This window comes from Bos indicus, chromosome 13, assembly GCF_029378745.1.
Source record: "Bos indicus isolate NIAB-ARS_2022 breed Sahiwal x Tharparkar chromosome 13, NIAB-ARS_B.indTharparkar_mat_pri_1.0, whole genome shotgun sequence".
Lineage (NCBI taxonomy): Eukaryota > Metazoa > Chordata > Mammalia > Artiodactyla > Bovidae > Bos > Bos indicus.
This window is the reverse complement of record NC_091772.1, coordinates 66,190,340-66,217,841: the sequence shown is the minus strand read 5'-3', so window position 1 is coordinate 66,217,841 and position 27,502 is coordinate 66,190,340. Positions and strand designations below refer to the sequence as shown.

At 42.9% G+C, this 27,502-nt stretch overlaps 1 protein-coding gene and 1 long non-coding RNA gene across 5 annotated transcripts in view; one reads left to right on the top strand and one right to left on the bottom strand.

Annotated features, from left to right (window-relative positions):
* Positions 1–2,559: 2,559 nt before the first annotated feature.
* The window catches only part of RPN2 (ribophorin II), a 52,613-nt gene continuing 27,670 nt past the window's right edge, over positions 2,560–27,502 (bottom strand). For 2 of the 4 annotated variants that reach the window (XM_070801637.1, XM_070801638.1), the window contains exons 10-18: positions 19,544–19,635; positions 17,708–17,822; positions 13,583–13,777; positions 12,222–12,308; positions 10,627–10,722; positions 9,225–9,300; positions 7,226–7,355; positions 5,674–5,721; positions 2,560–2,878 (exon numbers count right to left, since the gene is read on the bottom strand). In XM_070801637.1, the coding sequence (XP_070657738.1) occupies positions 2,866–2,878; positions 5,674–5,721; positions 7,226–7,355; positions 9,225–9,300; positions 10,627–10,722; positions 12,222–12,308; positions 13,583–13,777; positions 17,708–17,822; positions 19,544–19,635 (852 nt within the window). In that variant the 3' untranslated portion in view covers positions 2,560–2,865. The remainder of the gene's footprint in view (positions 2,879–5,673; positions 5,722–7,225; positions 7,356–9,224; positions 9,301–10,626; positions 10,723–12,221; positions 12,309–13,582; positions 13,778–17,707; positions 17,823–19,543; positions 19,636–27,502) is intronic. The other 2 variants (XM_070801639.1, XM_070801641.1) reach the window with 2 other exon arrangements.
* LOC139186579 (uncharacterized) lies at positions 7,338–9,644 on the top strand. The gene is made up of 3 exons (XR_011570209.1): positions 7,338–7,452; positions 8,756–8,939; positions 9,551–9,644. It is a non-coding gene; the product is annotated as an uncharacterized lncRNA (long non-coding RNA).

The window sequence follows — 27,502 nt, the reverse complement described above, 5'->3', positions numbered from 1 at the left end:
CTGGGATATAAGTAAACTGAGGGCAGAAAAGGCATCCATCTTGCTTACTGCCACAGCTCAACCAAGCCCAGAACCCGGCATGTAGCAGATGTCTGCTATGCTTTATTTATTTACTTATCGATGGCTATGCTGGGTGTTTGTTACTGCACACGGGGCTTTCTCTAGTTGCAGCGAGCAGGGGCTACTCTCTAGCTGCAGTGAGCAAATTTCTCGTTGCGGGGGCTTCTCTTGTTGCAGAGCACAGGCTCTAGGGGCGGTGAGCTTCAGTAGCTGTGGTACACCGGCCTAACTGCTCCACCACGTGTTGGATCTTCCTAGACCAGGGATTGAACCATTGTCCCCTGCACTGTCTGGCAGGCTCCCAATCATTGAATCACCAGGGAAGTTCCTCTGCTGTGCTTTATTCTCCAGACCAGCCCTGAACCAGTCATGGCATCTCTGAGCCCTGCCACCCCTTTTCCAGACAGTTGTTTCCTTACCTCCTCTCCTCCATCCACTCTATTTCTGTTCTCAGGCCCTAATGCCCTGGCTCTACACCTCTGTCCAGCAGGCTTCAATCAGCATCTTCCAGAATGGTACACGTCTGGTTTCAGTGTGAAACTCCCAGGTGGGTGGGCTCTCCTGCTCTCCCCTCTTCCCCACCACTCTGAGCTGTTGAGGTCCCAGCATCCCTAAGTAGGGACACTAGGAGACACCCCTTGAACAGCAAGGAGATCCAACCAGTCCATCCTAAAGGAAATCAATCCTGAATATACATTGGAAGGGATGATGCTGAAGCTCCAATACTTTGGCCACCTGATGCAAAGAACTGACTCATTTGAAAAGACCCCGATGCTGGGAAAGACAGAGGGCAAGAGAAGGGGACAATAGATGGTTGGATGGCATCACTGATTCAAGGGACATGAGCCTGAGCAAACTCCAGGAGATAGTGAAGGACATGGAAGCCTCGCGTGCTGCAGTCCTTGGGGTCGCAGAGAGTTGGACACAATTGAATGACGGAACAACAGCATGGGAAACCAACATCACTTTTTCCCATCAGAGTGGGCCTCCAAGTCATACGTCTACGGCAGCCAGGCAGGTGCCAATCCCATGAAGTTGGTAGGGGGAACAGGCCCAGGGTAGGTGGAACTGACACCATCTGGGGCTGGGTAGGGGTGGAGTGGGACTATGGCTGGAGGAGAGTGCAGGCCCCACTCAAAGGCAAGAGCTACTCAGCTGCAGCTGACTGTTGCCATTCAGAAATCAGGCCCAATGTTGCCAGCTCTGATTTTCCTTTTCCAGAGAATCCTAAACCCTAGACCTGGATTTTTATATGAATTTTCTCAATTTGTGAATGTTAGCAACTGACTCAATCAAAAAAAAAATTATGGATCAAATAAAACATGGGTCACCAGTTTGCAACCTCTGGGAAAGGTGAAGTCACTTTTCCATCTTAGAGGCAGTCCTGTAACTGCCCATATGGGCCTCGCCCCCGCAGAATCCCATTCAGAATTAGCCCAGAGTTCCCGAATCACCTTTCCTCTCTCCCCAATCAAAACCCCCATTCCCTCACTGTAGCGAAGTCCAGCTAAGCTGGAAAGCAATCTGATTAAAGTCATTTCTCCCCCGACCCCAAACTCAGTAAATACTCTGAGGATTACCTGTATTTCAAAAGTTACCTTTTATTATGTTTGTTTATTTTTTTAGGCTGTGCCGAGTCTTCGATGCAGCTCGCAAACTTCTCCAGTTGCAATGCATGGGCTCAGAAGTTGCAGTGCTCGGGCTTAGTTGTGGTAATGTGGGCTCTTAGTTCCCCAACCAGGGATCGAACCCGGGCCCTCTGTACTGGGAGTGCACAGTCCCAACCACCGGACCACCAGGGAAGTCTCCTATTATTTTCAGTTAATGGAAGTAAAGGCAATGAGTCCAAGTGTGTAACTATGGGCCAGTTTGGATAGATGCCAAGCACTAGGCCAAGATTTCAGATGCATGAAACTCCTTCAGTCATGTGAGAAGGTACCGTCATTATCTTTTACAGAAGGAAAAAAAAGGCAACTTAGTGACATTAAGCCACTTGCCCAAAGTCCTTCACCCTGTGGTGAAGTAGGCTTGCCCAACACTCAAGTTTGCACACTTGGAATACACAATTCAATATTACTTTCCTAGGTGATACCATATGACCTCTGTGCAATGGTGGTCCTGGGTACAACTCCAAAGGGGCATTTCCAAGATGCGTGTGTCCCTCTCAGCACCTAAGATGGCTCATGGGCCCAGCCTTCTTTTACGATATTCCCTTCCCTTCCCCACTGCACGCCAAGACCAAACTTTCCAGAAGGCAAAAGCAGAGGGGCCTTCAGATATCAGCAGGGCATAGGTGGTACCCAGTGCTGGACACAAAGCAAGGATGCTGGCTTTTCTAGGCAATTCTCACTTCTGTTAGGAAAAGTGAGAAGGACGAATGTCAAAGGTCCTGGAGAATCACCTCGCCATCACGTCAAGCATACTTTCCAACTAAGGCCTCATGTCATGTGTCCTAGAGACCCCACCAGCCCCAAAGTACCAAAAAAACCCTCTCAGGTCTTTGTTCCTGTTATTCTCTTTATTCCATTAACAGATTAATTACAGATTTCAACTTTTCAATGCAACAAGTGGGTAAGCCAGAATATTCACAGCATCTTGCTGGGGCACCATGCCAAAGAAACCAAGTATCTGGGTGCCTGCTCTGTGCTGGGGATACAGAAAAACAAGCAAAGTATAACCACAATTTGGACTTTCTTCTTTTTAAATAAAGGGGTTTTTCATTCCTCTTTTCAAGCTGTGAATTGTCCTTAGCTTCTTTTATCAATATTCACTTCAGCCTTCAGAACTTCCTTCCTTTTTCTGGAACTAATGTGCTGTTCTGAAAGAAAATGGAGACAAACACAAAATTATCGATGGTTCCAACTCACTGTTACAGCTCTTAACTTGGTGACAACAGAGAAACCAAGGTCCTTTCCCACTATGAGATCCCATTTGTAAGGGAATAATCATTCCTCTATTAGTCCTATTTATTTATGTCCCACCTCATTTCATGAAAAATGAAAGACAGCTCAAACTAAAGCTGATGACAACTTAAATAAACAATGAAACACACCTGATGATACCTAAGTAAGCGTGATATGTGAAAACACAAGATGAGGTAATTAATTCCAGGCACACCTCTCACAGTGTAAGGCCAAAAGGACAGTGTACACTTCAACTAGAGGAAGGGTTTAAAGAATGCTCATCTTCAACTTCCCAGACTCTGGGTCCACCAAACAACACATGGCCCTCATGTAGCTTGGACAATGACATCCTGATCTTTTGGTACAGAAATCTGCACCATATTCCTGCCATGTGGTCATGTTCTTGTCAATGATCAGACTGGATGTCTAAACTTCACAGAAAAAAATTAAATCTACATCTCACTAAATCTCTTTAGCCTCCCCTAGACTTCAAGAAGTGACAGAGAAACACAAGAAGGACAATGATAATCTGGACAGATACTGTGCGACCAGAGGGTGAGAGCACCCAGGAGGTGATCTGGACGGTTCTGGTGACCAGAGGCGAGGGGCTCACACACATGCTCTCCTCACAGGCAGCTGTCCCCAGTGGTGAGGGCTGATGCGATGACAAGGAGGTCTTGCAGAATGGCATGCTCCAAACCCAGTAACCAACAGCCAAGGGGCACACACGCACAGGTGTGGAACTCGTCCTGAGTGCCTCTAATTCTGTGCCAACATTCAGAGGTTCCCAGGTGCCTCAAAATGTGTGTGTCCCAGGAATTCCCTGGTGGTACAGTGGTTAGGATTCCTCACTTTCACTACAGGGGGCATGGGTTCAATCCCTGGTCAGGGAACTAAGATCCCACAAGCCACATGGTTCAGCCAAAAAAAAAGTGTGTGCTCTGAAATATTTATGCAGAGAGGACAGTATAATTATGAAATAAGAACAGGTGAAAGCGTGGTGACCCACAAGCCTCCACTGTGGCTGAGAAGCTAGCCCTCTATTATGCCTGATCAAGTAGATACCTGTCCTCAGATCAAAAACGCTTGGCTACCAGGGACTCTCCAATAAAAGACGAGGGCCCGACATGAGGAAGTCCCAGATGCCCAAATGATCAAGCGACTTTCCTCTTTCTCAGGAAGTATGGTTTGGGGCTAGCAGGGTCGGGGGTTAACTATCTAAAAGGGGGTTAACTATCTAAAAATCAAGAAAAACAAATCTAATCCAGTTAGTCTGAAAGAATTAAAGAGCTCAATATGCAGGACTAGTTCCGAAAGCAAATCTCAAAGAGAGCGACTATAATTCAGGACAAAACCAAATGGGTAACGCTGAGGAATGGGGCGGGAGGGGCAGACCACAAAGGGACATGGATGGAAGCTTGCTGGAGGGTGGAAACAAGTTTGTACCTTGGTTGAGATAGTATTTACTACAAGATTGTCTACGTTTTTCAAGATTCACAGAATTATACACTAAAAAGGGTGAACTTTACTGTATATGAATTAATACTGAAAAAAAACCCAAAACATGTGGTTGCTTTCTATGTTGAGAACGAGATGGTTCAGCTTCTGTTCACACATCAGTGCAAAGGCTCTACATTCTATGCTCTTGTGAATTTCTGTTTCCAGAGGAGTGAGAATTAGATGGCTCCATTGCTTTGGCAGCAAAAGCCATCTCCATGGCAAAGGACAAGGGGGAACATGACCTGAAAACTCAAATACCCGCCCTCTCTTTGTTGTTCTAGTTCAGGGGTCAACACGTTGTGCCCCAGGGGTCAAATTAAGCCCAGCAGCCGTTTCTGTAAATAGCATCTCACTGGAGCACGGCCATGCTGGCTTGTTCACGTGGACTGGGCTGTCCTCACACTATGGTGGCAGAGTTCAGTAGCTGTAACAGAGACCGCACGGCCTACAAAGCCTCAACTACTACCTGGCTCTTTCTAGAAAACGTCTGCCAATCCCTGGACTACAGGAGATGATTAGTGAAGCATCAGACATTCTCCTTTCACCTTGCCTCCACTCCATCCTCATCCGAGGACCTGACAAGACGGAGTATGGGTGGTACTTCACTGGGCATTTTAGCCACACAAGGAGCACCCCTGAACCATGTCCTGAGCTCTAGGAATGTGAGTTTGGATGCTGGCTTTGATCTGTGGCCATCAGTCTTTATAATTTAGTGTCTTACCAAACCCCACTGTTTGGCCCAACCAGAGGATAATACTACAAAAAGGCCTAGAACGGTGACCAGGTGTGCCGGGATTTTCCATGGGACCATCATTTAATGAATTTAGATGTCCTGAATGGGGGGTGGGAGGGGTCCCCTTTAAGAAGTACTAAAGTTAAATCAGTCTTTTCCTCAACTCTGCTCTCCTATGAACACAGAGAGGGGCTGTGTCTATGAAGTACCTGTGGGACATAAGTGAGGAGGAAGCCTTACAGTCAAAGCCAGGTCCAGGCTGCTGCGCTGCCAAGTTACCACCAGCTAGGCTAACTCAGGGGGCTTTGGCTTTTGCCCTGGTCCAGGAGGTGGGGAAATGGCCTCAGAATTCAGCTCTGGGGTAGGGGGGATGGGAAGGAAGAAGTGTGCTGAAAATAGGTAAGTAACTGACATGCATGGACGTGGGCAAGGTGGAAAAGGGGCCCTGCTCCTGGGTTGAGTGCCCCTCATCTTTACCGTAGTGTCCTATATTTTGCCAATCTACTGCTCTGCTCTGCAGCGATCCTGCCAAAGGAAAGAGGGTTTGAGAGTCAAGAAAGGACAGTGAGAAGAGAAATAAGCTGAGGAAAGAAATGGCAAACAACCAACCAAGAGCTTTCGTTAATGTCACCGCTTTCCCCAGGGGCAAAGCCTGATTCTAGAACTCATGAAGACAGCAACAGACAGCTGTAACTTTCTATATAGGATGGAGGGGGCATGAGAGCCATGGTCTTCCTCCCCAGAAAATGTACTCCGTTTTATCTGTATTAGGAACTCCTGCTGAGTGGGATCTAAATCAAATGGTTTCCACCCCCATCTCCTCTCAATCTTGTTCGTCTTGTGTGAGCAAACTCCAGAAAAGAGAGCTCAGCAGAGGACAGCCTTTTGGCTCCCGGGGGCCTAGACGGGCTGCTCTGAGAAAACAGGGCTCTGCTGAGAGAAAACAGCTGAGCCCCTGGCTCTCTCTCAGATGCAGCACAGAGCTGCCAAGTTAGGGCTGCTGCAGGGGCTGAGAATTGAGCCAGCTGCCACTGCTGGTGCTCTGGGAAACCCCAGCGGAATGCGGGCAACCCCAGGAGAGGCAGGGAGCACCCTGGGCCAGTATTCCTGGGGAGGCCCTCAGAACACTCACAATGGATATCCGGGCAGGAAGGAGACATGTGGCTCTCCCACCCATATGGTCTCTGAGAAAGCTGCTCTGTTGATCTGCCCAACTTAACCAGCAGCAGCACTGAGGGTACATTGAGGGTACTAAGATACATTCTTCTAGCAAGAGTCCTGGAGAGGAGAACGCAGGGCACGTCTGAAAATGTTAACTTCCAAAGGTGAAAGCAATTCTGACCTTTTCTTATTGACCTTTACGTGGTTGAAATCACCCAAGTTCTAATAAAGTCAAATCAATGAGAAACACCAATGTGACATTTAAATTTACTTCTAATTCAGGTTCGAAAGTCAAGCTGCCAGCTAGCCGCCATCACGTTGGGCCCTGACCCTTTGTGTGAATTGAAGTTGTCTGGTTCTCGGGGACATGATGTGGGCCCCCGTGCAGTGCTCCCTGCCAGGGGACTCTGCCCGATGCTGTTTTTTGGAGGGGAAGAGCATGGACCTCATGCTTAGGAGGAAAAGCTCTGGGAGGCCGTTGGGGTTACAGAGGAGTCCCTCTCTGGGGCATGGGAGAAGCATGGAGAAGGATTCTCTGTGGTGGCAGAGGAGAAAATGGTTACACTGCTAGCACTTTAACTACAATCTTCTGCCACCTGTCCTGATCCACTTTAATCTTCACGAAGCAATTATTTTCTTCTCTCATTCTAATGTGTCAGGGCATAAACTGTTGTGGTTTTAATATATTTAAAGCTTACCATCACAACTGATTTAAAATGCTTCTGTTTCAGGCTGGATTGAGGTGTCACAATGGCCCCTCAGGATATGAACCTTTTCACCACATACTGTTGGTTCAAAGAGCTGGGTGGACAGAGCTGACAAAAATATTCTAAACCACTCTGGGCCCCTGACCTGCCCCAAGCCTTACCTCTTGATTGCCTGCTGCGCCAGCATCCGATTGCCAGCCAGAAACGTCACGCTGCCTAAGATGGCCAGGTACTTCAGGGTCTGGAACATGTTGAGTTGTGTCCAGTAGACATACATGAGCCCCAGCATAGCTACAAGGACAGGCGTCGTGAGAACCAACTGAATAAAACAGTGACACTGCCCAGGGCAGAAGACAACCAGAAGCCAGTAACTGCGGAGCCCCAACAGGTTTGTATTTATAGACCAGCTGGTTTTATTCCTTTCCTCTGATGCCAGAAAATACGTAACTCAATATACTTGCTTCTCAGTCTTGACTACCAAGAAATTTGGAGGTAAGAACCAGATCTCAGTGATCTGATTCCACGTTTTCGCATCTCTGTTCTTAAATGACGGCTTTGCATTTGTTTTTTAAAATTGCTGTCAGGTTATATTGGGTTGGCCAAAAAGTTCATTCGGATTTTTCTGTACCATCGTCTAGAAAACCTCCAATGAACTTTTCGGCCAACCTAGTAATTTGGGATTCAGCTGATTTTTCAAATTCTGAATGAAAGCCCTCAGAATTAAAGAAATAAATCCTTTTCCTTTTTACTAAAAGTGAGAAATAGAAAAAAAAATTAAGGCTAATTTGCCATTGAAACTAGGAAGGAAGCAAGGAGGGCAGGAGGAGGGTTTAGCCCAAAGGGCTCAGGCCCAGGGATTCCCTGGTGGTCCAGTGGTTAAGACGTCACCTCCCAATGCAGGTGGAGCAGGCTTGATTCCTGATGCGGGAGCTAGGATCCCCACATGGCTAGTGGCCGAAAGACCAGTACACAAACAATGCAAGCAGTGTTATAACACATTCAATAAAGACTTTAAAAATGGTCTATATTAAAAAAAAAAAAAAGGAAAATATTACAAAAAAAAAGCAGCTCAGGTCTGGGCACTGAGAACCCTGGGTTCTGACCCAGCCTCTGCCCTTCACAGCCACTTTATTTGTCTGAGCCGAAATTCTCTCACTCGTCAAACCAGGATCATAACTCCTGCCCTGGTCACTCCCATCAGGGTTGTGATGAGTCAAATGCGGGAATGTGCACAAAAAGCACTCTGGCACAAAAAGTCATGGCTCTAAACAAATTTATATTCAGGTTTTGTTTTCCCTGACCCAGGAGGGCTATCACTCAAATTCAGTAACTGGGCTGGAGAGAAAGGTCATCCTGTCGATTTTGCCCAGAAGGATGATGGATGAACTACAGCAGGGCTTCTTAGCCATTTTTGAGGTCACGGACCATTGTTAGAATTTTGATCAAAGAGACAGACTCTTTTTCCCCAGGAAAACAGAGATACACATTTGCCTAGAGTTTCAAGTGGTTCATCTGCGGACCCTTAAGGAATCTGAACACTACAGAAATGTGGGAGGGCTCCTACAGAAGTCAAAGAAATCAGAAAAGAATATTGAGGTCTTGGTGAAATGCAGGGGCCACCAATCCAATAGTGTCGAAAAGTTTCTGAAACGCTTAACTAATTTGTGAATTTACTGTCTTGTAATGTTTAGGTCCTAAGTTCTCTAGGGGACAATGCAAGACAGCGTGTTTGATTGTGGAAGGGACTGTTTTCTGTTACTGTCCGGACACAGCCGCCAGCAAATGTGAAGATCGATATGGTGGGGGAAGATAACCTTTGGAAACTGCATTAATGCTCTCCATCCAGGAAGATGGCTCAACGTAAAGATGCGATAAGTGAGTAATCTCTGGAAATGAACAGAGCTATTAACTGAGGGTGAAATGGTCTGCCAATGGCAGCCTCATACAATGAAACCCGATATAATGACAGCTGTTCTAAGCTGATGGGCCAAATAGGTTTATCATCATATTAACCGTTGTAAAAGGCCAGGAGGAAGAGGGAAATGTTATGCTATTAAGTCATTATAGTTAATAGGTTGTGGGTCTACTTAACAGGGTTTTGGCGTGGGCAGGCGAAATGTCAAAGGAGGTTAAACGGAATTAGCAGCCTGGGGCGCTTACCAGCATGTCCCAGGTGAAAGACAATTGTGCTGGGAGCAAAAGTGAAGTTGGAGACATTGGCACCAATCCGGATCCACTGAAAGATGGGGAGAAATAAATTAAGAAGACATTAGAATGTGAAAGGGAGGCAACCCACACTGTGCCATGCTAATCCAAAAAACAGCCCTAAGGGCTTCAAAATTCATACATACTTGAAGGACAGGGAATTTGTCCAAGTGACAACCACCCTATTGTGAGTCCTAAGGAAAAAAGGCATTCCAACACCTGTTCGCAAAAGTGCTTGAAAATCATTTTTAACGACGGCAAACTTTTCTATTTTAAAACAGGTGAAGCCATGGAACGGAAAGGTCCAAAACTGTATTGATGATAAAGTGATGACACCCCTGCTAATGTCTCTAAGTTTTGGTAAGATAAACCCACTGGCAGCTGGGAGGAGGTGTGCTCACTGTGGGTTCTTTGCCTTTTGAAATTCTGATTACTCAAAATAACAGGTGCCTAGGGTTGGTTTCTGAAAGCTTGTGGCATGCCTTTCAGATTTTGACCAAGCAATAATTCTTTTATTAAAATCAGAGGATTAGGAACATCGACAATTTTCCAAAAGTAAAATCTAATGAGTTTTCTATATGGTTCTCAAAATTCTCTGAACTTGGAGGATCTGCATCTACGTTTATAGATTCTAAAGAGACAAGGGGAAAAAGAGATAATTAAAAAAAAATATTCAAATAGCATGTTAAAATGGTAAAAATGTCCTTTCTCTATACTCCCTAAAAGGCCTTCTCCTTAGAGGTGACCAACACCAATAGTTAATGCCTTTTTAAGGTTTTTAAACATAGAAGATGATACCAAACACCCTATCCTACCACTTGCCTTCTTCACTCAATAGGACATTCTTAACAACCTTGTCATATCCGTTGACAAGTACATAAATTTATCCATTGTTTTAGTGAGCTGCATATTATTCCATTGTGTGGATGTACCATAATTTATTTAACACTTGCTTTTATGAGGACTTTAGGTTGTTTATAGTTTTGTGCTCCAAACAGTGTTGAAATGCACAGCCTCTGTACTCATTTTTTCTACAGCTATCAGCATCAGGTCTTGCTTTTTTCACACTTGGCTTCATCTGAACATTTGTACGGAGCATCCGTGTCCATATTTTGACCATTTATAATGGCTACCAGGTACTTTATCATGCCCCTTGTTAAGGGATCAGTTTTTTTGGCAGGTCCGCTATGGTAGGTAGTTTTATTTATTCTAAACTTTTTGGACCATCGGTTCAGGTCACAGCTGCTGGACCCCTTTGGAGCTGTGCTGAGGCCAGAGCACAGTCTCCTTTGGAACGGCTACATCTGTGGAGTCTGGCACCAGACACACGCTGCCCATGCTAATTACAGCAACTCACCAGAGCAAAGAGCAGGAGCAGGGGCGAGAGGATCAGCGCGGTGAATGTATTGGACACCACTGTGGGGGGCCTCTTCTCAGGCTCGCGGAACAGGTGCTGCCAAAAGAAGACACACCAGGAATATTCTACCATGTGTTCTTCCCAGCGGGGCTGCCATGTATACCAGGAGCCAAAACCCCAATGACAGTCAAGAGGAGGAAATGCCTTCCAGAGGCTGAGCCTTCCTGGCCATCAGCACCCCGTTAGCCTTTTCCCTCTTCCCAACACTGGCTTCTGCTCCCACTGGTCTCCTTCCAGGGACATCATACCAGTCCCAGCTCACAAATGGCAAAGTCTCTTTTCCCCTCCAAAACTCACTGCCATTTAGAGGCTAGAGGATGTAACCTATCAAGCAGCATCCACCTGGTAACAAAAATGGTACCCAAGCATCTGGATGACTAGGGTGACACATCCCAGGCAGGACGCTGGATTTCACAATGTTTCTGAGTTCCCAGGGTGGTGTCATCATATTTTGCTGACTTAAGTTAGCTAACTGCTGTATTAACGATTTTAAATTTTGAAATTTTCTTGCTTGCCAATGTCCAGTCAACCCAGCTCCATGACAAGGCAGCTCCATGTGAGACTCCTATTCCCAAATTTTTAACCTCAGCTCCTCTTTGCTGTCACTGTCACGAAGGGACTTCTAATATGGCCCGTGGCAGCTGCTGCTGCCTACCCCACCCTACAAAATCAGTTAGCACCCTTTGTCATCATGGTTATACGTTCCAGTGTTTAACTGCATTCCACATTCTTAAATGATGCTATAGCAACATCAGGAAGAATTTTAAAAATACTACTACTACTCTACCTTTTGGGCCCTTGGCTTTTTTCTAAGTGGAGTAAGAGTCAGTAGTCTGCTTGGAACACTTCACCATTATTTCAGATTGTGAGTTTCCCTGTTACTGCAGTATAATCATTTCTGAGGACTCCAAAACAGTACACTGAGTGGATCCACTCAGTTTCCTTAACCAGGGCTCCAACTGTTTAACAATTATTGTGTTCATTTTGTACACTGCTTTAGAAACTTTTCAAAGCTATTCTTTCCTTATCTGGGAACTATTTTGAGCCTCACAACAGTCCCATGGACTGGGCTGGGCAGGGATTTCTAATATTTGTGTGCAAGGAAGGTGAATCCCGGGAGAGAGGAAGGGCTGGCCTAGGGGGTGAAAGCCCTATGCTCCAGCTGAGTTGGCCACCTGTGGGCTCCATCGGCCCTGGTCTATGCAGGAACACAGAGGAGCAAAGCCAGACCCATCTGTGCTGTGGCATCAAGCAGTGATCTGAGGAATGAACCTCCTGCATGTTTAGGAAAAACAGACATAGGTTCTGATTTTGTCTCTAGTTATCTGCTTTCTGGGAACTGGCCGGCAGGCAATCTGAGCCTGTTTTTTTAAGCTCCAGGATGGGGCTGACATTTGCCCTGCCTGATCCACAGGGTGGCAAAGACCAAGCTACAACGTATCATCTAAACCACAGCCAGTGCCTGGGGCTCTGCTGCCCTCTCTCATGTGTCCATTTCTCCTCTGTGTTTAGCGAAGAAGCCCTTTGGGATGTACCTGAATTTCCTGTTTGGGGGTGAAAATGTTCTTGGACAGGACAGTTGACGGAACATCATCTTCAGGGAACCTGATGACCACATCAGCCTAAAACAATAAAAGCAGTGATGAAAGGCCCAGGGGCAGAGAAAGGGGTGAAACTCATCAGCAGGACAGTATCTCCCAACTCCCATCCAGGACTGTGACTGAAAGGAGCTCCAAGCAGTCCAATCACTTCTGAGTCATTAGCCAACAAATTGAGGCAGTAAAAATTTCAAGAACAAAATAAGTATTTGTTGAAAATGCTTTTTAGAGCAAGAGTTCCAATTTTCTACTGGTCTGGTGAGCCCCACAGGGCTGTTTAATACAAAAATCCCAGTTGGTACTCAGGCTGTTACAGTAGCAATCAGAAACTGCTCCTGGGGAAGTATAATTTAGTCTCAGACAAAGAAAAAAAAGAAAAAGAAATGAAAAAGTGCTCTCATACAAAAACAGCCCAAAATCCGAGAAGAAAAGGAGCTTTGACTACAATAAGAAAATGCAGCTGCCCCTTTGTCTTGCACAGGGAGCCACCCATCATTCAAGGCCTGGCATCTGGCCTCTGCTACCTTCCCCACCTCACCACCTCCTGCCCTTGACCAGATTCAGGTGCTCCAGCAAAGCGGACCCACTCGTATCTCACTGAAAGCACCTCAAACTTTCCTGGAGGCTGTCCCCCAGTGATCATCCAACAGCCCCTCGGATACAATCCTGAAAAAGCCCTGCAACTCTTCAACCCTGGCTCAAATGTCATGTCTTTTAAGAAGCCTCCTCTTATCCCACCAGCCCAAAGTGAGTTATGTACGTGAAATGCACTATGCAAACTATGAACACACCATGCAGCTGAAGGGTATTAGTTTATCCTGGTTATCCTAGATGGTTATTAGAATATCCTGCAATTCATTAGTCCACATCATAATGAATTGGAACTGGATTTCAAACCTCAGGCTCCTCTCCAGCCTACCCTGCAAGGGCACACTGTACCTCAAAAGCTAGAGACTTTATCTCTTATATCTGTGTATTCCCTGCAGTGTTTTGCCTGTAATATGAAAACCTTCTTCAAGTACAACTTTTAAAGAAATCTGCTAGAACCCATTAGGGCAAATCGATATACTTCATTCATTCACTCAGTCACTATTTATGAAGCCCCTATGACATGCCAGCCAGGCCATGTGCACGCCCCTAAGACTACCAATGGGACGAGCATGATGTGTACTTATTTATGGCCCTCTGGGTGGCATGGGAGAGGCCTGGGTACAAAGCCCACGCCCTGGAGAGGGGCCATCTTTGTCTGACTGTGGCATAGCCACTCCTGTCTGGGTGAAGTTAAAGGAGGCACATACCACATTCCACAGGATTGGGTTCTTCAAAGTTGCATCTCCGATGATCAAGTAGAGTGTGTAGGTGCCAGATGCAGAGTCAAATTCGAGCTTTCTCTCGGAGGTGTCCAGTTCAAACTTGTACACGTTCTTGCTGTCCGGCTCTGCAACAAACACCACTTCCTGGCCAGTCTTCTGGTTGTGGAGTCGGACAAATGTCTGGATGGAATAATAACGCAACTTTTCATCTGATGATTTCAAAACTCCCTCTGGGCCCAGATCCCTGAGGCAGCAGGCTGTCAGCTCTTCTGTCCCAGTGGGAGTTCTGAGGTCAGCCAGCCCCACCCTGCTTATAGCTCCGAGATCAGACAGTACTTTTTGCAAGTACAAGAAATTTAACTTAGGGGTCCGGCCAAATCTCAACGACTTGTAGGCCGAATGCCCAGTTTGTGAATGATTTAAGCCCTTTGCTGAGGCTGTAATTTCCTCTTCCTGCCAGCCTTTTGCTGCCCAATTAACTTCTTCACTAGAGGGTGAAAAGAAGGGAAATGAGGTGAAACTGTAAGAAGCCCATTTTCAATTTCCTAGTGCCTCCAGCTAAAGATTTAGGAGAGGAGGCATGGGGATGGATAGCAAGGCAGAGTTCTCATCATGCAGGGCAGCCCAGTGTCAGAGAGAACCCAGGCTTGACGACAATCAGATATGATTTCACTACTTAAGAGCTGTTATTTAACCTCCTTGAGCCTTGATTTCTTCATCTTTAAGACAGATTTAACTTCTACATGTGTTGTATCCGTATGAAGACTCACAGTAAAGTACGCAATGCATTTAGCGTAGGACCTGCTATACACTATCTAGTCAACAAACATTTATCAATATGATGATACAAGTCTAATCACATAATCCCCCACTGGTATAAGAAAATAAGGTTTCTGCACATAAGATGCAGCAAAACTTAATACACTCAGCTTTGCTTTCAGAAGTTTCCAAATAAAGAATTCAACAAAGCCGGTAGATTGGTTCCATTTTACAGATCATAAGGCATGGAGGATTAAATGAGTTGCCGTGGTCACACAGGTAGTGCTGAATCCACAGGAAAAAAATCTAAATCTCATTCATTACTCTACACCTGGGCAACAGACAACAACCATCAAAGTATTTAGGGAAAGAGACCCAGAGTTGTGAAGCCTCCTGGTTCCTGCAATTGTGGCCAAGAATGGGATTTAGGAGCCTGGATGCATGATCTTCCTCCTGTCACAGCCAAGCACAGGCAAGCAGCCAGGCTCACCCACAAAATGCCATCTCTACCTAGGAGGTCTATAAGCCAGGCTTTCTAGGATCTTGGATAAGACAAGTCTTCAGTTAAAGTTTTACTTCCTCACTAGCTCTTCCTGCACTAATCCTAATCCCACCAATTTTGTTTTGTATAATGACTTCTCTTCATATTCCTTCTTCTCTTGGGCTTTCATTGGCAAGTGTCATTTTGAGAAGGGCCTGGGAGATGCTACGGAGTTGAAGCAATAGTCATGGCTAAGTGGGGCTGACCCAGCTCTCTGGAGACTGGGGGTGGAGGGGAGAGAAGTTGAGAAGGGCAGGGATGGTGGTGCCGGGGCAACCACTCTGGGCCTGGGCACGAGTGCAGCAGCTGCAGCAACGAGAAACAGAAAGCCAAAAGGTTTCCAAGTAAATCCACTCAGCTCCACGGTCTGTTTTGATGCTGCCTCTCTGTGTGGATTAAGTCTGCTAGCTCCAACTCAAGGACTACTACTAGAAAGCACCTAAGCCACGGCCACTAGGGCCCAGGTTCTTTCCTGTTTTTCCACACTCAAAGTATTTCTGGGATTTCCCTTTACAATACAACCATGGATAAGCCGTGCACAGAACAGTTATTCTCAACCAAGTGGGAAGACAGAGGCAGGAAAGGAGGGAGTCTAAGAGAACAAAAGCTATATCAGATTCTCTGGGAAAAAGATATGGTTTGAGAATCTTTCCAATAATAATCATTATTTTACATATGGAAGACAGAAATGAAGCCTATTGCTTTCACCATACTTAGTAGGCACAAGTTAAAAAGTGCTGTTTTTGGACTTCCCTGTTGGTCTACTGGTTAAGACTCTGAACTTCCGGGGGGAGAGGGGCTCCAAAAAAGGAAAAAACTGCTAGTTTTCAGATTCTTACAAAATAGAAAATCTGTTTTGGCCAGAGCAAAACATACTTTGGTTACACTGCCAAAGTTTTCCTTTTTTCAAAATTATTTCAATATATGTTTTTATTATAGTCAGAAAGAAGAAAGAAAAAAGCTTCAATTAAATGCTAATCTGCCTTAAATATCTTTCGTACACTAGCTAATCTCTCTAAAAGAAGGCTCAGGGTTACTTACACACACACACACACACACACACACACACACACACAGAAGTCGCTCAGTCATGTCCGACTCTTTGCGACCCCATGGATTGTAGCCCACCAGGCTCCTCGGTCCATGGGATTTTTCAGGCATGAATACTGGAGTGGGTTGCCATTTCCTTCTCCATGAGCAAAAGAAGCCAGACACAAAAGACAGTATACTAAATGATTTCATTTACATGAAGGACAAACATAGGCAAAACAAATGTAGGATGATAGAAATCAGAGAGTGGTTGCCTTTGGGGTGGGAGAAATTGGACAGAAAGCAGATGAGAGAATTTTTGGGGCTGATAGAAATCCATTATATCTTATTTCTGGTGGTGGTTGCACAAACTGTATTAACTATACTTAAGTAAGAATACTTAAAATCTGTTATTTTATTGTCTGTAATTATACCTCAATTTAAAAAAAGACATTCTAGGATAAAAGAGCATGGTATGTTTATAGGTGCAAATGACTAAGATACTCAGGGCTGATGGTTGCTTCTTTTATTTAATTTTAGCCTAGAAACCAAGAGTTCAAACCCCTGTCCCCGTGATAAATTATTCCTGTGTTTTAATCCACAGCAATGAAAGAGTTATTTATTAAAGCCCTTTCTCATCATTATATGTGTCATATAGGGGACAGGGGTTGAAAACATCAAAATTAATGAAATAAATTTTATCTCAAGTGGAATAACTCAGGACATGTAAAAAAAAAATGATCAGCAGCATGTGAGAAAGGACATGGCAGCTGGTTTTAAAAACTTTGGCTGGTGGAATAAGAACAATTTGAGTGGGGAGGATTACTCAAGTAAGCCTCTGTACTCTATTCCTTCTACCTCCAAGTTATACTCAGTAAGTTTTACCCCCCCAAAAAAATTAATAAAAAATGATTGGTATCTGAAAAACAAATCCTGGGACCACACATTATATTATGATATAAAGAACTTAATTCATGAACCTTTCTTTTGAATCATGATTTACTTCTACAGGCAAGGCACTGTGTCTCCTGCAACTCATCTTTATATCCTTAGAAGAATCTAGGCCAGGATCTTGAAATTAATGGATCTGCATAATCATTTACTGACTTGAATTAATAAATAAATGTACTGACTAATTAGTTAGAATTTAAGTCCCAATTACACGTTCTTGTAATGGGAAATTTACCAAAATTATTTTATAATATCTTCATATAAAATGTTTGAACCAGCAATGATCTCATTTGGTAATTTATGAGAAGTATATTTAAAAGGAGTACATGAAATGATATAGAAGTCCAACTCACCCCAGCTTAAAAATACAAGCATACTGTAACTATCTTCCTGGGTTTTTGAAAAAACTTATTTAAAAAGTACAATTGCTAAAAATATAAAAAACAAAAAAACCCACCAAGTCAAGTTTTGGTCTCTGTTTGGATCTCTAAATGATTATAAGAGCGCGAGTATACTATTTTGCACTGAACACCACACTGGCAAGATCAGAAAAGCTGTGAGATGAGAAGGAAACTGTTATTCCAGTGATGGAACCTCCTCTTCTGAGTATCACTCTGCCAGCAGCTGAGACTTCAGAGGATTCTCACTATGAAAATCAGCAGTCCTTAGAGTGTCACAGGGGAGAACCTGATAGACTGTGAGGGTTCAGAGTGAAGACCTGAAAGCAGGAATTCAGAATTTTCTTGACTCTGTGTTAAATACCACATCCACACAACTATCGTGTACAGCAAGGTTTCATGCTAAGAGAACTGTCTGGGCTTTTTCCTGACCTGGTGAGGGGTGAGTTCAGCGCCAGTGTTCACATCTACCAGCTGGAAGAATAAGGCAAAGTTCTGGTGGCTGTCCGCAATGAATGTGCCCTTGGCTTTGGCTGGGTAGGTCACCCTGAAAGAGACATTTATATGGTAAGTCTTCAGAGAGGATCTCTGAGAACAGAGGGAAGGAGACCAACTTTGCTTCGCTGCCTAATTTTCTCTCTCCCAACTCTGTCTCTCAGTTCTAACACTTCTGTGGTCAAAAGAATGGAGAACTGTCTATGGCCCGAGGGCAAATGGGACTGATAAAGCTAAGATGGAGAAAAGCACAGAATCAACTTCCATCAGGGTCTGGGGAAAATGCTATGTGTGAGTCTCCAGGCTTTCACTTCAAGGATCTAAGGATTCAACCAAGCCAGACACCAGAGAGACTCACATGCCCTGCTGGAGGTTCCCGGGCGAACTGGAAAGCTGGGCTAGCAGAACCACAAAGATTAAAAAAAAAAAAAATTAACAGGATGGACATTAGCAGCCTACGTGAGCATGGTTGGGAAACCAGGAGGTGGGAGATGCAAAAGAATGAGGGCTATTGACAGCTTTTTCTTTTTTTAATGCTGCATTTTTTTTTTCCTTTCACACTGTTTCAACTATTTTTCTGCCTGAAATTGAGCTTTAAAAAGTCATTTTCTCCAAAGGCAGGAGTGATGAGAAAACTTTTCTCAGCTATCCCCTGAGATTTTAGGTTAAGATGGCCGGAGGATAAAAAAACAATCCCAATGGTTATAGAGCTCACAACTGGCTATATTTCCTGCTTATTTACTTATGAGTAATACCAACTCTTTATCTATATAGAGCATTAAACTCTGGAAAGCACTCTTACAGACATCATTCCAGTGGGTTCTCAACAGTGCTCTCATTTCTAATGTCACTATAAAAATATACAAGCCAGAGACAGAAAGCCTAGCCCTTTCACATGACTTAAAAGGAGTAAATGCCTGGACTCTAGTCTCTGGCTAACATCCCATTTTCAAAATGACCTTGAGGGTCCCCCTCCTTTTTGTGATATCTACAGCCACCCCAGTTGAGTAAATTTGGGGTCTGAATTCTACCCAGAGGTCTAGATGGGCATTCTACCAAGGATCTGGAAGAGAACTAAGAAGTGGGCTTCATACAATGTTCCAGACGAACTCTGATCAGTTACTAATGGTGACCTAGAAGTGTGTGCTAAAAAAGATGCTGAGTTCCACAATCACCAATGTTATGACTGATCAGTGATCTCCATGGACTGGAGGAAAGCAATCCCAGCCCTAGCGCTGGGTACCTGCCATCTCATCTCTAAGGACCTATGAGACATACAACTGATTTCAGACCCACTGTGGGCCACAGAGTGTGGCCATGAGGACCCTAAAACCAAGTTCAAGATTGTGAGGAAAAACAGATAACACCAGAAAATAAATTAATACACTGCTTCCTCCATCAATAAAGTTTTTTTTTAAATTATCATCTGAACTAAATAGTGTGCTTGGGAATAAATCTGATGCAGACTTACATTCTGAGGCGAGCTCCTTCCCAACTTGTGGACTGTTAATAGTTTGTATAATGTATACAATATACATACAATACAATAGTTTGTTCAGGGACTGATTGCCAATATAGACAAACCCCCAAGTTTGTCTGGATGCCAAGCGGCACCCTTGGTGCGGTCCCAGAAGAATAACAGCCACTTTAATTTGGAGTACAAGCTGGGTCACTGCTGACATGGAAAAGATGGCTGGAGGGCCTCAGGGCCTTGGCATTGTCCTCCCAGCTCAAGCCTGGGTTCTCCCTGGACCCGGGAGGCATCCCACCTACCGCGTTGTTTTGGGGGCGATGCTCTGATCCTTATCCACAGTGGAGAGATCAACATTTGTAATGCCAACTTCAGTGGAAATCTTGACTCTGAGCTAAGGTGAAACATGGAAGAAAATCGCCAGGTCAACTGGTGAATAAACGAGTAATCAACACACATATCCAGCGTTTTCTCTTACTGGTGAGTCAAGGCAGGAAAAAATCCTAGGACAGGAATCTCCAATAATTTTAGTAAAACTGACCCAACCAGGTAGTATTTCCATCTCTTCAATCCAGAGGCCTAAAAGTAACTCCTTGATTCTTATCCCATCTTCCATTCTTTGGCTTTGGATGAATGGTATATATTAAAAAAGAAATGAAAAGAAACAAAGTGGATCTTTTCACAGGTACTTTAAAAAAAATAAGGGGGTAAAAAGTCCTTAAGTAGTAACCTTCAAATAGTTTAAATTAACAAGTACTCAATTCTAAGCCACTGAGATTTGGAATTTGTTACAAGCATAACCAATCCCTCTTGACTCTTTTAGTGTTTAAATTCTATACATTCCTTATAAACATTTTCACAAAGAGGAGCTAGCCAATGCTATTAAACAAGAAATTTTTTTAAAAATTAGATTCAAATAAATGTAAATTTCCAAAAGAGAAAACACGCTAAAAGTCTACTCAGGGGAACTTTTTTATTTAAAATTTTTATTTAAAATCAAAGTTAGAATGTGCAAAGTATGCAATCCCAAAGCACTTTTAATCTGTAAACATATCTATGAGACTTTCAAATATTTGAAAAACTTGAATGTAATGCTTAAGGTAATCCTTGCCAAATCCACTGGTTTACAGCCTAAGTCAGGATGAAGGAACAGAGAGAGAAGTCTGGGCAAATAACTGAAGCAAAGCTTCAGCATTTTTCTCAAACACACTATGAAGGTGTGACAGCCTCAAATCAAGGGCAAAGAAGAAAAATTAAAAAGGGATAAAGACAGCTATCAAGTAATTCTTTTTAACAGCCTCTCTCCTGCCTCGATAATAACTATTTTGTGACAATAACCTCAATTATCAGGTTGAATAGGGGGTGTTCTGTTTTGCTCAAAAAGAAAAAAAAGAAAGCCCTAATAAAAGATTTATTACCAAAGGCCATAAGGATATTATTATCTCCTACTTTTGAATACAAAGCCACCTATTGGCAGAACTATGTTTAGCATCATAGTCTGTCACTGAATCTAGGCAACAGGGTGAATTATGGTAAGGGGAGGGGAACCGCTGGTCTTCAAGTTGAATAAACCATCAAGGAGAGAGCTAGAATCCTCTACTTTGGCCCTTGGGTGCTCTGCTGAGCAAACAGCTTCACAACTCATACAGGGCTCACAACCAGAGCCAACTTTGCTATTACAAAGCTCAATCCAGAGAGGCACTGACAGGACTTCCATTTGGAGAAAACCTGGAGTGGAAGGCTCAAGCAAAGTAGTCAAGAGCTTTGCTTAGCAATGCACCCCACTGAGATCACTTCCCCACAACCCCCCAGAGCATCTGGAGCACCCAGGTGCAGGGACAGAGACAGCGAGATGCACTTCCTGTCCTAGAGGGAAGCATACAGGCAAAGCTAAATTACAACGGAGCAGGCTGCTGCCTTGGTGGAGGGAGGGACAAAGTGATACAGAAGCACAGCAGGAGGATCAGGGACCCAAGTCGGCAGCGCTTGGATGGGGAGGGAAATGGGTAGCAGGAGGGCTTAGGCAGGCCTCCAGTTTAGGGAGAGGCAGGACCTGAGCAACCACTCCATGCTATAATCTGTTTTCATAGGTAATTACTTTGCAATCTTCATCAACATCAACTAGATAATTCCCTCTTCACTTCTCACTCTCTTACGGACTCATTTAATCTGTAAATGTGCTTTTAAAATCATCATCTCACCTAAATGTCCATAAACAGGAGACTAGTTAAATAAATAATGGGATATTCACGTACACTTTGAATTACTCTGGAGCAATTAAAGAGAACACGGTAGGTATCTATGGACAGATAGGAGATATATCTCCTACTTTTGAATACACAATCACCGATTGGCAGAATTATATTTAACATCACCTGTCACTGAGTTCTGGCCACCGGTTGAATTATGGCAGGGGAGCGTGGAGGTGGGGAGTAGTGGGAGGCCATGAAGCTGAACAGACCCCAAGGGGTAAGCTGGGAGGCTCTACTTTGTAACAAAAGCAAAGAATGTAACTTTATAGAATGATTGTTTTTGTGTAAATAAGAAAGAATGTGCATACATTCAATGATATGGGCATTCTTCTTTTTCAAAGTAAATACAGTTAACTGTTACTAAAGGAGAGGGACTGGATCAAAGGAATGAGAGAAGGCTTTTATATTTCATTACATACTTTCTTACACTTTGAATTTTTAAACTACATGCATAGTCCACTATTTTTTTTTTTAATAGGGCTTACCTGAGCAATGACACTGTGTGACAAATACTTTCTTCTTTATAAACAGTTTTGTATTAAAAAGTACCACCCAATAAATATAATTAAAAAAAACTGCTCTCCCTTTCAACAGATGGATAAATACAAACAGATGTTTAAAGATTTGTATAAGGTTCCTCAATGTATCCTAATTATAGTGATAAAGAAGCCATCAACTTGCGGGTTTTTACTTAGAATCCTGACTATAAGCTTTCAATAATAACATGGTCACTAAGGCCTGCTAATCAAGATTCAACTGTGTGTTCGTTCGGAAGACTTAAAAGCATTCACAGCAGAGACATGGAATAATGAGGGCAGACTGCAGTGAGCTCCAGTCCTTCTGGGATCGCTCTCAGCCCTAATTTTAAAAGGCCCCCCAAGTTACAGCTTCCTGTGCTGCACAGAAACCATAGGGCTGCTCTTAAATAGGGAACAATTTGAAACAAGTCCTTCTGCCCCTAAAATCTTAACTGCAAATGGGTCTCTGGAAACATTTAAAAGAAAAGCTTTTTTATGCTACTCTCTTAGAGCAAACTGAGAAATAAAAATCACGGTAACTTTTTTCAAAGCCCTGTTGTAAAGAGTTCAGAGGAGGATACCTGTCGATTAGCTGCTCCTTCTCCTTCCTTCAAACTAACACTGCAGGATTCATTTTTTTTATAATAGGAAAGGGACTTGTTTAGCCACTTTAAATGCCACTAAGCCTGCTTTACAGTGAATCAACCAGTCCTTCCTTTGCCTGTGCTGCACGCCACATACACCTCAAAGTTTTAATGCCAGGAAATGCAGTCTTTCTGCTGAGAGTAATAGCCTCCCTGTTTAGCTCATTACTGTCAAAAATAATGGTGCATTAGGGGCAATTAATGCTAATGACAGCTTCTAAAACCCATGCTTCCCCTGACAGCAAGTCCAATGTCAATGAGTGCTATTACAGGCCTTCCACACCAAACCACTCTTAATGCACTCTGACCAATGTCAAGCATCTCTCAGGAGAGTAAACAGGACCTGCTGACCCGCTCTGAGGTTCTAAGTGTGACTACTACTGAAATTACAAAGTAAAGTTGCATATGTGACAGAGCATGCACGTGCGTGCACACACACACACACACAAACACACACATGCATAAAGCTTAATAAAATGAAGAGGAAGAGAGGAGATTTGTAAGACTTACTCAATCACTGAAAAGAAAAAGGACAGCAGTGGCCTCAATGGGAGCTTATTATCTTTGCACGAGTAACAGAGCTATAAGGCATTTCTGCTATTCTGTACTTATTTAATTTTTCCAGCAACCACAGAAATACTTGCACAAACACCAAATTTGATGTTACAAAAGGTCAAGCTGTTCCAACAATCAAGATAGTTAGGTACTGGTATAAGGATAAAAGTATAGATTAATGGAATAGAACCGCAAGTCTAGAAATTAACTTTATATTTACAGTCAATTGGTTTTTGACAAGGATGCCAAGACAAATCAACAGAGAAAGAACAGTCTTTTCAACAAACGGTGCTGGAACAACTGCTCATTTACATGTAAAAGGATGCTGGATCCCTACCTCACACCACACAGAAAAATCAATTAAAAATGGATCAGAAACTTAAATGTAAAAGCTAAAATTATAAAATTCTTATAAGAAAACATAGGAGTAAATCTTCATGATCTTGGATAAGGCAACAGTTGATCAGATATGGCACTTAAGTCAGTGCTTCTTTCAGTGAAAGAAACAATTAAAAATATTGGGGCTATTAAAATTAAAACCTTTTGAGCATCAGAAGACAACATTGAGAAAGGGAAAAGACAGCCTACAGATGGTGAGAAGATATCTGCGAATCATATGTCTGACAAAGAACCTGTATTAAGAATATACACAGAACTCATAGCTCAGGAATATAAAAAGACAGTGGAGTAACAAAAGGAAATAAGAGCTATATAGATTCAGTTCAGTTCCGTCGCTCAGTCGTGTCCAACTCTTTGCGACCCCATGAATCACAGCACGCCAGGCCTCCCTGTCCATCACCAACTCCTGGAGTTCACTCAGACTCACGTCCATCGAGTCAGTGATGCCATCCGGCCATCTCATCCTCTGTCGTCCCCTTCTCCTCCTGCCCTCAATCCCTCCCAGCATCAGAGTCTTTTCCAATGAGTAGGAAGGAAGAAATAAAAAGACAAATTTTTAATGGGGAAAAGATCTGAATAGACATTTCTCCAAAAAAGATATACAAATAACCAATTAGCACATAAAAAGATGTTCAACATCATTAGATATCAGAAAAATGCAAATCAAATCATAAGATACCACTTCACACCCACCTAGGAGGGTCAAAATGAAAAAGACAGAAAATAACAAGAGTTGGTGAGGATGCAGAGAAATTGGAATGCTTATACATTATTGGTGGGAATGTAAAGTGGTACAGCTTCTTTGAGAAACAGTGCCCGTTCCTCAAGAAGTTAAACGTACAGTTATCACATGACTCAGTACTTCCATTCCTAGGCATAAACCTAGAAGAATTGAAAACAGGTGTTCAAAAAAAACCTGTAGATGAACATTAACAGCAGCATCATTTATAATATCCAAAACGTGGAAATTTCCCCACATGTCCATCAACTGATGAACGGATTAAAAAATGCAGTATATCCACACAATGGACTATTCAATTATTTAGCCATTAAAAGGAATAAAGTACTGATACATGCTACACCATGAATGAACCTTAAAAATATTATGCTAAGTTAAAAACACAAGAAGCAAGATATTGTATTATTCCAGTTATATGAAATGTCCCAGACAGGCAAACCACAGAAATACAAAGTAGATCAGTAATTGCCAGGACAGAGAGGAGGATATATTCTTATAGAACAAGGAGTGTCTACAAATAGACACAGGGTTGCTTTTTGGGGTGACAAAAATGCTGTGGAATTAGATGGTACTGATAGCCACACAACTCTAGACATACTAAAGATGCTGAATTATACACTTCTAAAGGGTAATTTTCTGGTATATCCTCAATAAAACTTGTTTGAAAGAAAAAAGAAAGCTGCTTTGTACAGAATAAAAGGCTCACCCCTAAAAAGATGAATTACCACAGTTCTAAGGGTCTTGGAATGCGGGAAAACATCTTTAATCTTCAGACCACTCCATCCTTTTCTTCTCTTAAGTGGTCTGAGATGGAAGCTAAGCACTGAAAAAACAAGAGTTGGTCTCTGCCCATAGGGAGCACCCAGCTCAATGAAAAAGCAAAACTTACAAGCAAACAATGGTAATACAATGCAGTAAAAACAATTATGGACACAATATAAAATACCATAGCAACAAAAATAAGCCAAGTAGACTGAAGCCCTAAATATAAGGGGAAAATAACTTAAAAACTCTTGGAAGAAAATACTAGAAAATACTTTTTGGATCTTGGAGCAATGTAGAATTTTTTAAAGACACAAAAAATACAAACAATCTAGGGGGGAAAAAAAGACTTTTAAATTAGGCTTCACTGAAATTAATTCCTGGGCATCAAAAGATGCCATAAAGCAACACTAAGGAATTATATCTGATGCTTCTAACTAAGGATTTACTAATACATACTGCTTCAGAATATATGCAGCACCTAAAAAGAAAATCAGTAACTAAAAGACTAACAAACCAAAAGAAAAAGACAAAAGATACATGGCAATTCAGACAAGAAACCTAAATGGCCAATAAACACAAGAAAATATGCTCAATCTTACAAGTAACCAAAGACAAACATTAAAACAACAACATACCAGTTCATATTTAACAGATTATCAAAACTCATCATACCAGGTACTGATAAGAATATGAAGAAAACAGCAATTTGGCAAAACATAAGAAAGCTGCAAGATGAACATATCCTATGATCCCACAACTTCACTCCAGATAAATAAAACATGCATGAAAAAATGTACTAAGATGTTCACAGCAGCACTGTCTGTACCAGTGAAAGTCTAAGTGCCCAACAACAGAAAATGAATTAATAAATCCAATGCATTCATAAAAGGAAGACAATTTTATGAAAATTATTTATATTTATGCATAGCTCTAAGTTTGACATGCATAAATATGGCTGTCATAAAATTAATATTGAATGAAAACAAGCAAATTGCAAAAGGATGCATATAATGAAGCATATAAATCTGGGGAAGATGCAAATCAATGCACTATACTGCTTAAAATGTAAAAACTGGCGTTGGAATATACACTTCAAATGTGGGCAAAGAGGAAAGAAAAAGTGAAGAATATACAGAGAGCTTAAGTTCAATCTATAGGGTTTTATTTCTTACCAAAATAAAACAAAATGAAGGAGAGGGGTTTCCCTGGTGGTCCAGTGGTAAAGAATCCACCCGCCAATGCAGGAAACACAGGTTCGATCCCTGCTCCAGGAAGATCCCGCATGCAACCAAGCTGTGCGCCACAGTTCCTGAACCTGTGCTCCTGAGCCCAGGAGCTACAACTACTGAGCCCATGTGCAGCAACTACTGAAACCCAGGTGCCCTAGAGCCCATGCTCCACAAGAGAAGCCACCGCAGTGAGAAGCCTGCCTACCACAGCTCGACGGTATCCCCACTCTCTGCGACTAGAGAAAGCCTACACACAGCAATACATACCCAGCACAGCCAAAAATAAAATAAATAAACAAAACAAAGGAGAAAATATAGCAAAATGTTTGGGTTTGAGGGAGACAAATAGCTGGTAGGTATATACCAATGACACTATTCTCTATTCTTCTCTATTTCTGAAATAGTCTAAACTGAAAAAATAAAAATAAAATTCTAAGGGAGCACTGAAGGAGCAACATTTGAATTAGACCTTACAGGATGAGTACTTCAGCAAGGGAGGGGAAGAACATTCCCCATGGAGGAAACAGATGCCCAAGTGCATGTGCAGGTGGAGTATAGATGAGGACCAGTATGCAGTCAAGAACAGCTAGAGCTGAGCGGATGAGGATGTAACCACAATGAAGGATGCCCATGTGCCTTTCGTGGGGGGCCTTCAAAAGGCACACCGAGGCGTCTAGACCTTATTCATATGCAATAGGGAACCAAAGAAATGTTTAACCACAGGAACACTGTGATTTTTGTTATTCTACTGGTGTTTATGGCGCTTATGAAGTGGAAGGGGGCAGAGACAGAAGACAATGAAACTTGCTGGAAACTACCTACCTATTTACTTGGAATCTACCCAAGTGGGACCAAAGAACAAAGGAATCACGGAAAAGCCATTTAAAGGTGGACTCAACAGGGCTTGGTGACTGACTGAAGTCAGAAGTGGAAAGGAAGAGAGAGATTAAGAATGGCCGTGATGCATGGGTATGGCACTTAAATTGGGTATATCAGTATCAAGATTGTACAGGTAGAAGGAAGGTTTCAAGCAAAAAAAAAAAAAAGTTTGCCTTTCAATGAGTTCAGCTACAAATAACAAAAATAAGGCAGGAAACTAAAAGTGAAAGAATCTGACTTTTAAAGGTTAAGGCTACAGTCCATGGGTCGCTATGAGTTGG